Source organism: Nyctibius grandis, chromosome 8 (genome assembly GCF_013368605.1).
Source record: "Nyctibius grandis isolate bNycGra1 chromosome 8, bNycGra1.pri, whole genome shotgun sequence".
Classification (NCBI taxonomy): domain Eukaryota; kingdom Metazoa; phylum Chordata; class Aves; order Nyctibiiformes; family Nyctibiidae; genus Nyctibius; species Nyctibius grandis.
Genome location: NC_090665.1, coordinates 14,489,373 through 14,504,180, shown reverse-complemented (window position 1 = coordinate 14,504,180; position 14,808 = coordinate 14,489,373). Strand labels below are relative to the sequence as shown.

Genomic DNA, 14,808 nt, shown 5'->3' with positions numbered 1-14,808 from the left:
GGCATAAAGAATAACAATTTTACAAGTATTTTTTCTGCACAGGTCTGTATCAAATGGATCATCATATTAATCAACTTCACCACCACTATTCTTAACTAGTTAATGATCTATGTATGTGAGCTAGGCTAATTAGCCTGTAATTCCAATTATTTCTTCTCTTTTTATAAGGCAGCACAGACTATGGTTGCTCTTTTCCCATAATTTAATCATGATGCTTTCATTATCCCAAAGCTTCATTATTTCCCTAAATGCATTTGTGACAATGTGCTTTGTTTCTAGTTTTGTTCAAATTCCTTTTAAAGTCAGATGGTTCCTAATGGCTTCTTGCTGTTCTTCTCTTTTCCCCTGTCAGCACAGTCAGATAATCACCTCAGTAAAGGAAAGTAACTGGCACTGATTTACCTTTTCTGCTACTTCTCGCACTGATTGGACACTTGTTCCATAAAGATGATTATTGTACTGGCCAGCTTCAATGAATTTGTGATCCTGAATATCCTTCTCCATTTGCTCTCGAGAAGTGACAAAATGGTAATCACGTCCATCCACCTCATAATCTCGTTTTGGTCTAGTAGTATCTTTAAATATAAACCAGTAATTTTTAAAGCAAAACAAAAAACAGTGACTTTTTTTCCCTACAATATCAAAAAACAGTCTTGCATTTACACTGCAAAATTGCCAGAAGCAAAGAGATGACTGACAATTAAGATAGCTCTATAACGCTTAAACAATATATTAACTTTTTAAACTCAACATACAGAGGATAAGTCTATTAAGAAAATTAACCAAAAAAAAGACTTAGAATTGCTTTAGTATTTGCTGAGACTTACGTGGAACACATGAGCCAAATTTGTCTGGGAATTCTGAGATCAGATCATCATTTATTCTGTCTTTCATGGGTCCCAAAACAATCACAGGTCGAGTGTAACTGACTAATAAACATAAAGGAATAACATCAATTACATTTCAATATCATTGGTAACTTTTACAGTTCAGCAAAATATGCTTTATCACATTGTAATGGTTTTAATACCTAAAAGAATATGTACTCCCAAAGAGAAGAAAAACATGCTGAAGAATGTATATCTATTAATACCATAGTCACAGCAAGATGTTAGATCTTCACTCTGAAATCACTACCCTGGGCGACAGATGAGTATTAAATTATGAAGTCTGGAAAAAACCACAAAGCAACATCCTTCATTCTAATGAAAACAGCAAAAGGGGGAAGTTTGAAAACCTTTTCACTTCACAGAGGTACCTAAGCAGTAGCAGAGTTCATGAAATTCTAGTTCTGTGTTGGGAGAAGCTTTCTCTTTTCCTCTAAAACCACAACTTAAATACTTATATATGAAAAGACTCAACTACATATAGCTTCTGTAACTATTAACAGCCTTATAAAATGAAGTACAGCATCTCTTAAAAGCAGCTTAATTTTTTATAAAGTTATAAAGGGCTTTTGGTTGGAAATTAAGCTGAAGCAGAAAATATCTGCAAGAATCATAAAGACAATAATGTCTAAGTATCTTGGTATTAGCATATAATTTCAGCTGTATAAATTTTAGTTTTAGGTTCAATCTGTCTTTACTGCACAAATAAGTCCAAATTAAATAAAGTCTGACCTATAAAATTTATTTTAATTTGACTCTTAGAACTATTTCCTTTCAAGGGTATTAATATATTCATAAAAGGAATGTCTGGGATCCAGTAACTGTCAACCTATTGATTTAAGAATCTTTGCTTAAAGACTAAGGGCAGCCCACTAGGGTCTCAAATCCAAGAACCTTTAAATCTGTTTCAGTCATTACAGTTCTTTACTCCTCTGTGCTGCTTAAAAAAAAAAATTACTGTGGAAGTGAATTAGTGGACAAATGCAGATAACATGCAGGGAATGTATTATGGCACCTAAGCAAAGGAATGAGGTGCTGGTTCTTTTATGGCCTTCCCCATACACTATGTTAGAGTTATAAAGGGAATTACAGTCATGTATTTAAATGCCAAAGCACTTGGCTCTCTAAAATCTTTAGTTTTGCAATATGGTAGTTACTAAACTATCGGCTTGTGCAAAGTCTCATTCACATCTTTTCTCTTCAACCTTGAAATTAATTCACTTGATATTACTATCATTCTCACTAAACCATTAAGCTATCAGAATCTGGGAAGCTAATGCCAGCTAAAAAGATGTTTCTCATTTTGCGAGACCCTCCGGTGTGCACACACACAGACCCAGCAGCTCTTCATTGGAGGGTAACACACCTCCAGTTCCCCAGCTTAAGCACAGCTTGCTTAGCACATCCAAGAGGGCCTACCATTTCCCCATTTCTAGCATGGTCTCATGCCTTTCTCATCCATGATTTTATTTGGAGCCTACCAAAATTACTAATCATATGATACAAATAATGTAGTTTGTGTTAGTCTTGTACAATAATTTTTTCTATTTTTGGAAGCTTACTGATGAAAGGGAGCCCATATGCCATGATTAACAAGTTGGAGTGGAAAGTCTATACAGGCACACGTGTTCCACAATGCTATTAAAAGCAACCTGGCCATGCCTCTCACTGCACAGAATATGTGAGCTATGTATCAGAAAACGTAAATCAACTGTTAGCACCTGTGGTGGTGAATGGGAACACTAAAAATTCTGTATCTATTATACACAGTGAAGCAAGATCAGGACCAAGGTGAAAAGAAATGATAGCATCCCACTGGAAATCAGTGAAAAGCATTTTATGTTAAATGCAAGTGAGAGAAAATATTTTCTCCTATCAATTTCCATTTCATACAAAAATTTTTTTTTCTTTAAAAAAAAAAAATCACTTGGCAATTGCTAACCAAATTAGCCATATAAGAAGCCCATACAGAAATGGCAGTCTCCCATGTTTTAGAGACATTTCATTTAATGCTTACTAAAATAGAGAAATGATCTATTGATACACTTTTTGCTGTGACAGCAAAAAAAAAAGAAATGCAACAGTGAGAATGCTAAAGCAATATCAAATAGAAGAAAACTGTAATTTCTGAGGTTCACACTGACAAAACTGTTAAATATACCATATTTTCCTTATGCAATGTAAACCACACATAGTAAGTTATTTTAAGTAGCACACCTTTGGATTTTGCACTAAATAATTTAGCAATTGCATTCAATAATTTATGCCTTTATGCTTTATTCATTTGAGTAATGGTGACAAGTTCAAAACAGTAAAGAAGTTTATCATGATGCTCAGTACATAAGGGCATATCAAGCATTCTGACAATTCAGATGATTTTTATTTTATAATGAGTGAGATCTACAAACCTTCTTGTTGATTGACTGGTTCATATGACAAGACATATTCCTCTTGGCCACCTAAAATGTAAATGCAAAGACATATCTAGGTATTTTTTTCTAAACCAACATATTTAAATTGAGTCATTCTATGAACTATAATGATACAGACATTCCTCAGTAATATGCATTACAATGATACCAATGAATGACATTTTTCAAGAGCGATTAATTATAAAAATCACAAAGATAAGCCAAACACAAAATTCTGAAGCATAAGACACAAACAGTATAAATAATTTCCCGGTTCATGATAGCATGTCAAACTGACATCAAGCACAAGAAGAATTTTAAAGCATTATTGAAATGCTCTTATACACGTTTCCCTGAACGAAATGCATGCATGCTATCATTCACTGCTAGAGGCAATGCCACCTTCATCAGGAACTTTCTCCGTACTTCGAAGCCAGCATTCACAGTAACAATTTTCTATATTTATACAGGGCTGACAACAATGTGTGTCAAGGTGTACATATCTTCCATTAATTTTATCATGAAGTGGCATTTATATAAACATCTTCAACCACTCTAATTCTTAAAAAAAATATTATGATTGTATATACTAAATAACTTATTTTATTAATGAATTTTTAAAGATGAAGTGGAAAACAAAGAATGCTTTGGATTGTTCTCATCTCCAGAAAGCACATCAGCAGTGAATGAAACTAAAATAACTGAATTTTGACCTTTGACAGCTGCAGGCTTTTTAAAAGTTAGTGAAAGCATCTGAAATATACCTCAGTTGCCATCTCTCTAAAAGGTTATTTCTAGTCTAACAATATATCTCTGAGTAAGATTTCTTGCAATGGAATCACTAAAAATTAACTCCATGACAGCAGAGAATTTATAATTCTTAAGATACAGCTCAAATTATATGACATTACTATGAACTTCGAATAAAATACAGTCCTTCAATAACTCACTTGTGTAATTTTGGAGCATTCTTTGGAGTTCATAAGCCATATTTGTAACAGGCAAAGGAACATACCAATGCTATACCACAGTTGTATAGAAACAGATGGCAGATGAAGGCTTTTATAAATTCATATATTGCTTCTATACATCTATTCTTTATTTCATAGCAAGTACCATTGATCTTTTAAATCTAAAATTTACAAGTTCATTAAGAGAAATATTTCTCTTATTTGCAATAAATTTGCATTCAAACTGTACTACAACAATACACGAATGAACATCTTAATTTTGAAAGTTATTGCAAGTGAGGAATACCTTAAGACAGACACGAAAACATGCAACCTGTATATCTTAATATCTCAAAAAGTTACTCATGCAAATGGATTTTAGAAGGACAGTATATACTTTCAGAACCCTTTTTAGGCTAGGGAGAGGAATAGGGAATCACCAACTATCAACTCATCTATGAAAGATCCAGCTCACATATAATTAGATACTTCTTTGAAGAAGTCACATCGCTATAAGGTCAAAAATTAGTTAAGCAAACTACTGAAGAGATAATAACAAGTGAAAAGCATCCCCCGATTGAGGGCAAAAAGTATATATTGTCACTGCTTTTCAAAACGTTGGAAAAATGAATATTAATAGAATGAACCTTTTGAACAACCGTACTCATCTGTAATCAAGATAACTTTCATATTAGACAGCAGTAAGAAGAAATTAAAAAACTCATTTTAATAAAAATGCTTGGAATTGCACAGTCAGATAAGCAAATCCATGACATTCATAATGAAATCAGGGCTTCTCAAGTAACAACAGAGTAAAAAACTAACTAAGTAGTACCAATAATGCGCTGTAAACATAAATAAAGCAATCTCTGAGAAAAACCTTGTGGGTGGGGAAGAAAGGAAAGCAGCAAATTTATGAAGAAACAGTCATGGTTAGGTAGTTTTATGGCATGTCATTAAAAATGGTTAAAATCTCTAAGTTTGTCAAAGGCAATATCCATACATGCTCAATTTTGTGTTATTCTCAGGGAACATGAATGCCTCCCCCAAATGGTTTCTTTTCAATTACAGTCTACGACATGTTATATACATGTATAAATTCTCTCCTTGTGTGTAATCATCTGTGGATTGTGACCTCTGAGAAGACCTACAGCTACCAAACAAATATATCTGTTAATGAACCACCCTCCTTATTACACTAACATCAATAATATCTGTTTCTGAAGTGCCCATTATACAGTTAGCAGAAAACCAGGAGCTGATCAGTGAGCCACTCAGTGTCACACTGCATGACTTTTGCTGTTCCTTCTTTTCATATTCCTCTTCAAATCCACAACTTTTTCATCATCCTGCTCTGCTCTATCCTGGGTTACAGGTCTGGACCGTGTGACCTTACTGAGGAGTTGTTCACTGGAAATGACCAGCGGGGTTGAAGTTTGGCTCTGGTTTAAGACATTTTGAAGCACTGTAGAGCAGCATCATGCAGTATATTACCCACTGTGCACATGTAGCACTACTACATGTAGTACTACTACCACCACTGCTGTGGCTTGGGTAATAATAAATAGTACTGTAGCTCAGGCTAGTAAAAAAGCTAACTCAGTCTAGTCTTTAAAAGATACTAGGTCTTCAGAGAGAGAGAACATGCACGCGTGCCTAGCATGCTAATTTGTCATAACTGACTCCAGCACCGAATGCATGTCATATGCTTTGAAGACAATTCATACTAAGCACCCACGCTTGACCAAATAGAAAAAGCAAAGCTGAAAGCAAGGGTAAATACATGTTTGCTCATCTTGACTTTCACTAGAAGTATATACATATTAAATCTGAGTATCAGTTGTGAAAAATTGTAGATAGCTATTGCACTATTTAACAGATTACACAGTTTAGTTACACTTCCATTATTAAGCTCAACTACATATAATTACATTTGTCAGCATTAAATTTACATTTAGGTTTTCATAGGTCTAGCTAGCTTGCATAATTTAAAAAATAGGAATAGATTCAAATTAAGCTGAACTAAGAAAATCATAGATCACAATAAAAATATCCATAAAGGAGGTTTGCAATGATTCTCTCTAGTCAGTTTTTTAAAAACAAAGACACAGCACAATTTGCAGTACGCCACCAAACACATGGATACAGATTTCACATGAAGGTGACTGGGAAGTTCTATTTAACATGTAAATACCCAGAAAAGACAGACAAACAAAACCAAAGAAAGAGCTACTAAACAAAGGTTCTGAATAAACAAAGAACTTAAAAACACTTACGGTAACTACTTTCACTATCGCTGGCATTAGAGGTTACATGCTCTGAAATTGTAACACAATGGAAAAAAAAAAAATAAGAAACATACACTAATGCATGAGTCCAACAGAAAGCAAATTGACACAAAATAACCCAGATGAAAGGCAATACCAATATCAAAACGTTGAAATCAATACATACTGCATACAAAAGTTTTAAGGTACTTCTCATAGCTCTCAGGATCAAGCTTAATTTCATACAAAAGGAACTGATGTTAATAAAAAGAAAAACATTAAATAGCACATCAAAATAAGATTACAAAAAGTATACTAATTCATAGTTCACATGTAACCCTGTAATTTTTAGGTTTTCACTTCAAGATGAATTTTGTTGTGCAAGAACTATGGGATTATGCATTTCAACTTTTATGCAGGCAATTTATTGATTATATTAAAAGTCTTGTAGCAGAAAATAGTAGACTATATTGCAGGAAATACAGTGTAGCGTGTTCAATAATAGACACTTCCCTATGGTATCTTAAATAGTTTACTTGAAGTGCGATGCAGAATTAAGATTTTTTTTTTCCCCCAGCAATGCTTTAGTTTTCAAAAGCTCCTGACTTTTATTCTGGACTATCTATATTAATTTCATGCCTTTTGCATAGGAATCAAAATACTTCAATAGCTACAAGGTGTTTACATTTACTGTTTTAAGCTATGTAACTGTGTTAAATATGTTTATGATAAAAATTAATGCAATTGAAGAGTTTCAGGTGTCAGTCTATTCTGTTACCTGAAAATTCTACAAATCTGATGAACAAATAGGAACTTCAGTATTGCTGAATGTTATTGTAAAGAACCAATTTTCATGCCACACAATGAGTGTGTCTATTTGTAATGAAAAACAATAACATTCACAGGTTAAGACTGCATAAAGAAGCTTGTGTTTGACCTATACAAATTAAATACAATTAATTTGAAATTATGTACCTAACCATGTGCATACGATAATACACATTGTTGCCATGAGGAGCCTTTATAATACATTAAATTCAGTGCGGTTCCTCCCCTACAAGATTGAAGTGAAAGAAGCAAGAGGACACTAGAGGTAAGGATACAGTTATGAAGCAAGTATGCTTTGATTGATTAATAAACAATAAAAAAAGTTAGTCATCATATATAAACTAATTAACCTTTTAAAATGTTTTTGGATAAAGTGAACTACTATCTTTAAGCCACAAACCTCCGGCTAGACTGAACTCCCTCATTTCATTTCTGCGCAGGGAAAACAGACAAATACTTCCTAAGGTTTGCGAGTACCAGCAGTTTGGATCTACTTCCATTTCATTTTCTTGTCTTGAAAAAACAATGTCCACATTGGCATGGACGAGGCAAATAGTGATGCTTAAAAGCCCCGTGGTAGAACATGAAAGGGAGACATTGTCAATTGAGAATACAAGTGTTGTGATAGTCTGATAATGGGCACAATTGGTGAAAAGATTGTAAAGCCCAAAATGCCAGCAAGAACAGCAGGCTTGCAAAGCCCAAGTAACACAGTTTGCATTAAGCGTGGTAAGGCAGTTTCAAAAAGTCTGACTGTGCTGAAAAACAGGCTAGAAGCCATTTGTTTTTATAACAGAATCACCTAGTGACGTTTCTGGACCATATTACATAGTTTAAACTAGGAATGATCATAAGGCCATAAAGGCTGCTTATGATCTTCTGCTCTAAACCATAAGGCCATAAAGGTCGCTAAGGTCTTCTGCTCTAGACCAAGAATTTCCTTGAAACTAGATATTTCAGAAATGGAAAATTAATGTTATATAGATACTAGAATTTTTATTTCATAATTGAGGCCAAGTACAGAAGTGCACCACTTGCTACATGTAATTTCAGGAACACTGTGCATAACAGTTATGCTCTGGGAAGAAACGTTATTTTTAATGACCTTTAGTCACATATCTTTAGTGACTAATTTTGCTATTCTGTAAAGGCATAACAACGCATGTGTTTACTATCTGTGATAAAAGCAAGGTCTTGACTTTTTTCATACAACAAATGCTTATGTGTCTCCTCTATTAGCTACGCCTCTACCTGGTCTAAAAGCATCATAAGAGTTCAAATAAGTCAGACAAAAACTCCCATGGCATTTGCTAAGCAAAGTTTTTTATTTGTTTCAAGTAGCTGTAAACACCAGTCACCTAGAGAGAGGATCGAAAACTGTAACTAGTTAAAGTATTATGGCAATGGTTGTACTATTACTGTAAAAAGCCATAGGTTATTTTTAAATAAATAAAAACACAAAAACAAGATAAAAGTGACATTAAAAAAAATAATCACCAGAATTAAAAACACAATACTATTAAGGACAAACAAATAAGTGCTGGTAAGCTTCTGAACAACAAAAAATATAATGTGATAGTCACTTGAACTTAAAGTAACACATTCCTGAAAGCAAAAATCTCTAGAACATTACAAACTAGAAAAAGCTTATGAAACAGTTTTAGAGTCAACCTCCTTATGCCAGTAGAGCAGCAGTCTCAGAGAGATCTGTTAAAAAAAAAATAGTAATTTTTCAGATGGAGGTTAGAATAACTTGGGAGTATTTTGATCACTTACTCAGGCCTTTTGATCCCATGTCGTCAGGGACCTCCTGCAGAGTAGTCCCCAGAGGGCAAGCAATAAAAAGACAATCACAAAGAAAATAATTGTCAGTAATATATAAAATTGGCGCTACGACAGGAGACAGTTCCCAGAACATCACAGGGGATGATAAGTCTACAGGATTTGACCTGACTGGCACATGAAGTGTAATCAATGATGCAAACGGCAGACGACGCAGTGTGTAGTGGACCTGGCCTGAATTAGCAAACATATGCAACTGCTTTTTGAGAAGACACTTTTTTTTAGTGCTGGTAACAACAATGAAAATCAAAGTAACCTCTCTTCATTAGGAAAGCCAAATTAGAATGAATTACTTTGAAGAAACCAGTCTAAAGGGACTGATTCAAGCAGCTGGTAAGCTCCATTATACTTTCTTCATTGCTGTGCCCTCTCCTCCAAGTCAGAAATGAGGGAGCGCACTGACAGCGCTGGAAGGCTGTTATCTCCTCCAGTTACGTACACACTGTTACTCGACAGTATTACCCAGTTTATTCCAAACTGGGATACTCTTGGGTTAAATTTTACTTTAACAGCAAACAAACGGGTTTATTGATTTTGTAGATTGGTTTGTCATTGGCACCTCAAGCTCGTTAGCCTGTTGCAGCTCATGAAACTGTCTCCATGGTAACACCCTACTGCAATCTAGCAGGCCCTTCTACGTGTGCTTCGCTCTCCATCGAATGCCACATACTTACGGTCAATATCACTGGTTTCCTGCTCACTCTGGTCCTTGTTCTTGTAGAAGGGAAATTTTCGGGAAAAGAGGTTCTTTTTACGCTTGTCATTGAATGACTGCTGAAGAAGAGAAGGAGGGGCAAAACAAAGGATGTCTAATGTCTGTGTGAACAAAGGCCCAGACCAGCAGCTTTGTGGAAGCTGACTCCTATAACCACATTATGCAGTGCATATTTCAGATTAACACTATCTTCTTAGCTCATTAAAAATGGAGATCAGGATCATGGCTTTGCTCACACCCTCCATATTTCACGTGCTTACTACTGAGAGAACTGGCAGGCTGGTTCATCCGATATGACCTGACCCGTATTTCACAAATTTAGGCTTGCTGGGAGTGTAAAAAGATGTGAAAAACTATGGTTCATTATATTCAAACCATAATGAACTCAAAGTCAATTAAATCACTGATATTATCTAATACAGGGGTACAGTATTTTAAAAAAATACTGAGGGTTTACACGTGCTTTTGCAAACAGCTGACATCATAACAGCCCACCAGAAGTATTTACCAGTGTTACGCATGTGTAAAGGCAAAACTGTAAATACTTTGGTGACAACTGCTAAATAACATATCATACAGTAAAGAAAAATGGAAGTTAAAAGTTGGCATTACACCTAATGCTCTTATGATAAACTAAGCAACAGTGAAATAGGAAAAAGGGGAAAAAGAAATGTGTCTAGCTAAAATGTCCTAAACATAAAAAACCCACCAAACCTGTATTTGTTTCAGTCTTTTGCAATTCATTGCAAGTTCACCGAAAGAAATGACTTCACTCTACATAAGTCTGCATCCAAATACCAAGATTAACTTTCAAAAGATACCAACTCATTTCATTTTTCTGTGGCAATTATTTTTTCAAGGGTGCGTTTATAGAGATTTACCACATGAAAAACCCTGTATGTCCAAGGATCATGTTCAGCAACTTTTGACATTAACTACTTGTGTTGGTGAAGAATTTCTGCATCTCAGTTGCTACAAAAATTTCTAGTTACCTATATAGACATATATACATCCACACATTTGAATATAAACTATTATTGTGCTCCTTGTCTAAGTGATGGAGAGCATCAATGTATTTTCATTCATATATAGGTACATCTGCAGGTATAATTAACAAGTATAATTAAGGGATAATTATAATTTAGTAATATCTGCCATGTCTTCTGCTGAAGACATTATGTGACTACAGCACCTTTAATGTACTGTTCTAGGTCAATAAAGAAACTCAATGTATAAACAAACAGTAACGTTTCTATCGTGAGTATGCCCAGAACTACAACTAATACAGCTAACTTGAAGCCAGCTGAAATTTCTTTTCATCTTCAGGCGTAGGTGAATCATCTGGCCGGTTTTGCCAAGACATGAAATTTGCCATTTGGTTTGCAGAAACTCTATTACAGGAAGGATGGCAAAAGTAAGAAAATGCCCAACTTGGTTTGGAGACCCTATGCTGCAGGGGGACTGTTTCTTTCTAAGCCAAGCAGAGCCCATGTGCAGCAGGAAGTAATAAAACTTCCACAGAACCATTTTTTAAAAGCTACTTTAAAAAAAAAATTCAATTCATACATTAAAGACTGTTAACAGCTAGTTCTAAAATTTGGAGCATGCTAACTTTCAAGCAATTTTCTGTCTTCAGCAAGTGTGAGATCATCTTCCTCTATTATATGCAATACAGTTGCAAAAAGACGTATTCTCTTTTCTCCCAGCATAAAGTATGGAATGAAATATAGTAACAGCTAGGGGTCAAACAGGACAAAGTTCTTTCAAACGGTGGGCCTCCTTCTTTGGTACAATTACAAAACTAGCATTTGGCCTTCCTAAAGAGAAAGCCTATAGCGCAACACAAGCTGCATCCTGCTACAGTATTAACAATCCTTCTGGCCATCTGTTTTAATAGAGACTTGCTTGGCAATATCAGATAGTGAAACATTCAGTGATCTTTTCATTACTATTGTTTAAAAAAAAATTGCTTAAAATTACCAGGTGTTAAAGAGGCACATGGTACTGTGGGAGCACAATCAGTGACACTGAGCTCTGGAAATAGCAATACTGTGTTAAGGAGGAAATCCATAAAACCTTTAATTGGCTGGCATCTGTGTTTATCTAAAAGTGTCATTCCACTGTAACAATTGGTAAATTATCAACCTGACATATGGACAAAAGAACTGGTTTCAAGCCAATCATATGCTTGCAGGAACCATAGTTGGCATGGGCAATGGTTTTAGGTTATGGTCCTCCTGACCTTCTTTATGTGAAGTCAACAAGTCATTGCAATTGATTTCTCATAACCAGAAAGGTTAATGTAATCTACACAACAAGGGCAACAAAGAAATATGCCCAGAAGAGTAGATCTTTGCTGAGTATACTGAAAAATACTGTAACATGAATTTCAAAAAGTGGAAGTCTCACATCTATGTAATTGTTCCATTTGGACAAGTTCCTCAGTTTGGGCCTAAGAATAGGGTAAATAAATATAACAAAGCTAAAATGGCACAGTTTAACTGAGGTGGTGAGACTCTGCAATTTGTACAGTCAAAACAAAAGCAGTGGCTCATTTATTGTACTTGATAAAACATAATTGGGTTCTTCATTTTAGCTTTGAAAATATTTCATAATAATAATTACTTTACTGTACAGTAAATCTTACTGAACGGATATTACATTTTATATACTGCATGTATAATGGTTAGAGTCAGTTCCATTGCCAAAAAAAAAAGAGAAAATAAAAGTAATATTAGACTGATTTTGCATAAAAGATTAGCCAAAAGATTATTTTTAAAAGACACCATGATTATAAAAAGCTAGACAGAATTGCTTATTAGTTGAAAATGCATAGTAATTGTATTAAATTTTTCATAAGCCCACTGCAAATCATAAACAGGCATCATAAGCAAGAATATATTAAAACAGAAGCAGCACAGAAAGTGAGATAAATGTGTATATGAAAGGAACAAACAAGAAAAAAATTTAACCATTTCTGCTCCGGATTTTTTAGCTTTCCTTAAAATGAAATGAACATGGATTTTAGTGTTTGCCATCACTAGGGTTATTCTTTAAGGTTTTAATGTAGAAACTTTGAAGAATTGTACAAAGTTGGTATTTCATCCTGTCCATGGAGTATTATCATATACAGACACAGGAAGGCACACAGTCCACGAGGACATGTATGGTGCAGACAACTTACTGGGAAAAATATCACCATGACAAGTACAGGAAGAATACTTTAAGAAGAAACCGTAACGTTAAAACATTTACAGCTGAAGCAAAAGATTGTGAACAGTGTAAGCGTGTTTGCAAAATGAAATGTTACTAAAGAAAAAGAACTGCAGTTCTGTATCAATGGCAAGCGTAGTTGCTTTTCCACTCAGTATTCCATGCACATCTTTGGTGCTATGTTAGTACACAGGGACTGTGCACTAACTCTGCTATTGTCAAAATGCTACTTCAAATACCTTGTTAATTAAGTTAACTGTTTGCAGTTTATTGATAGACAAACTACAAAACCATGCAATTATCTTTCAAAGAACATGGTAACATTTGAAAAGTTAATGTAATTAAAATAATCTAAAGTATTTAAGCCATTTTCTTTATGTGACTTCTAAAAAGTGAGCTCAAATTATAAAAAAGATCAGGTTAAAAATTACCACATCAGTTGATAACATTTTATTCCAATACCAAAACATGAATGTACCAAACCAGAAAAAAACTGCAAATAATACAGTGAATCCTCAAGGCAGTACCGTAATTGTTCATCAGAAAATAGCTAGATATTTATTTCCTTTTGAACAAATAGGAAAAACCATGACGTTTTCTTCATTAATAAACTAAACTAAAACCTTTGCCATGTAGCAGAGGGATGCATGCATGGATTTGAGTCTTTAAAGTCCTACACTATCAGAATAAAGTATTGAAGCTTTAATACTTTATATATGTGATTTTTGAAGTTATGAAAACATTGTAACTGAAATAAACTACTAAAAGGAATCTTTGGGATCTACAATAAAGACTGACTAATGTTACAGCATTAGTGCTATTAAAAAATAATCACTATTTAAGAAATAGCTTCCTTGGGAGCTTAAAGCATATTTCAGATTTTAAAAAATGACAATATATTATTACTTTAGAAGGCTCTTACATCTAAAATGCGTATACCTAAGTCTTGAAATTGTTAGTTACATACTATTGGTAGAAATTATAAGGTTGTGAAATTGTTTCTCAAATTTCAAAACGACCAAAACATTGCAAAAAAGCCTCACCCTCAAAAAAAAAAAAAAAAGGCTACTTTACGATTACGTAATTGCTATAATTTTGGCTACGAACATTCCTGTTACTACTTAAGTAGTAGTAATAAAGTAAAAACCCTGCTTTCTCACCACTCCTTCCCATCATGTGTACTGGGACAGGGATTGCACATGATGCAGTGAACTGCACCAAGGGACTGACTAAAATTAAAACCAAGATTTCTTTTGGATTGGGTTATTTTTCATTGGCATTGGTTATTTTACATAATTTAAGCACTGCCACATCAGTATTTGCACCAATAGAGAGTGGTGGTAAGAAAAAAAAGCTGTGACATGGAGACTGATTCTGGTCAGCAATGGAGCTAGCCTCGAGTTTTTGTTGGCCTGTGTCCTTGCAGGAAATTCTTTAAAGCTCCTACATCCATAATTGTAACAAAGAAGTTACTTTATGCTGTCTGTGTAACTGTGTACATCATAAAACCTCATTTCATCATAGGGACGCTGCTGAGCTTTACTTCCTTGTTTGCCAAATGAATTAAAGAAAAACTCAAAGAAAGAAACATTTTACTTTTTCTGACAATTGGTAGTAAGCCACCTCCCCCCCAAAAAAGGGAGTCCAAGAGTACATCCATGCTAAAGGACTAAATTGCTTTATAAACAGCACTTG

General features: G+C 34.5%; 1 protein-coding gene across 6 annotated transcripts in view; it reads right to left on the bottom strand.

Moving 5' to 3' along the window:
- DLG1 (discs large MAGUK scaffold protein 1) overlaps positions 1-14,808 on the bottom strand; it is a 160,795-nt gene that overhangs the window by 7,740 nt on the left and 138,247 nt on the right. For 2 of the 6 annotated variants that reach the window (XM_068407156.1, XM_068407158.1), the window contains exons 18-22: positions 9,860-9,959; positions 6,525-6,566; positions 3,296-3,346; positions 828-929; positions 403-575 (exon numbers count right to left, since the gene is read on the bottom strand). In XM_068407156.1, the coding sequence (XP_068263257.1) occupies positions 403-575; positions 828-929; positions 3,296-3,346; positions 6,525-6,566; positions 9,860-9,959 (468 nt within the window). Of the gene's footprint in view, positions 1-402; positions 576-827; positions 930-3,295; positions 3,347-6,524; positions 6,567-9,119; positions 9,154-9,859; positions 9,960-14,808 lie in introns of all 6 variants that reach the window. The other 4 variants (XM_068407159.1, XM_068407160.1, XM_068407161.1 and 1 more) reach the window with 2 other exon arrangements.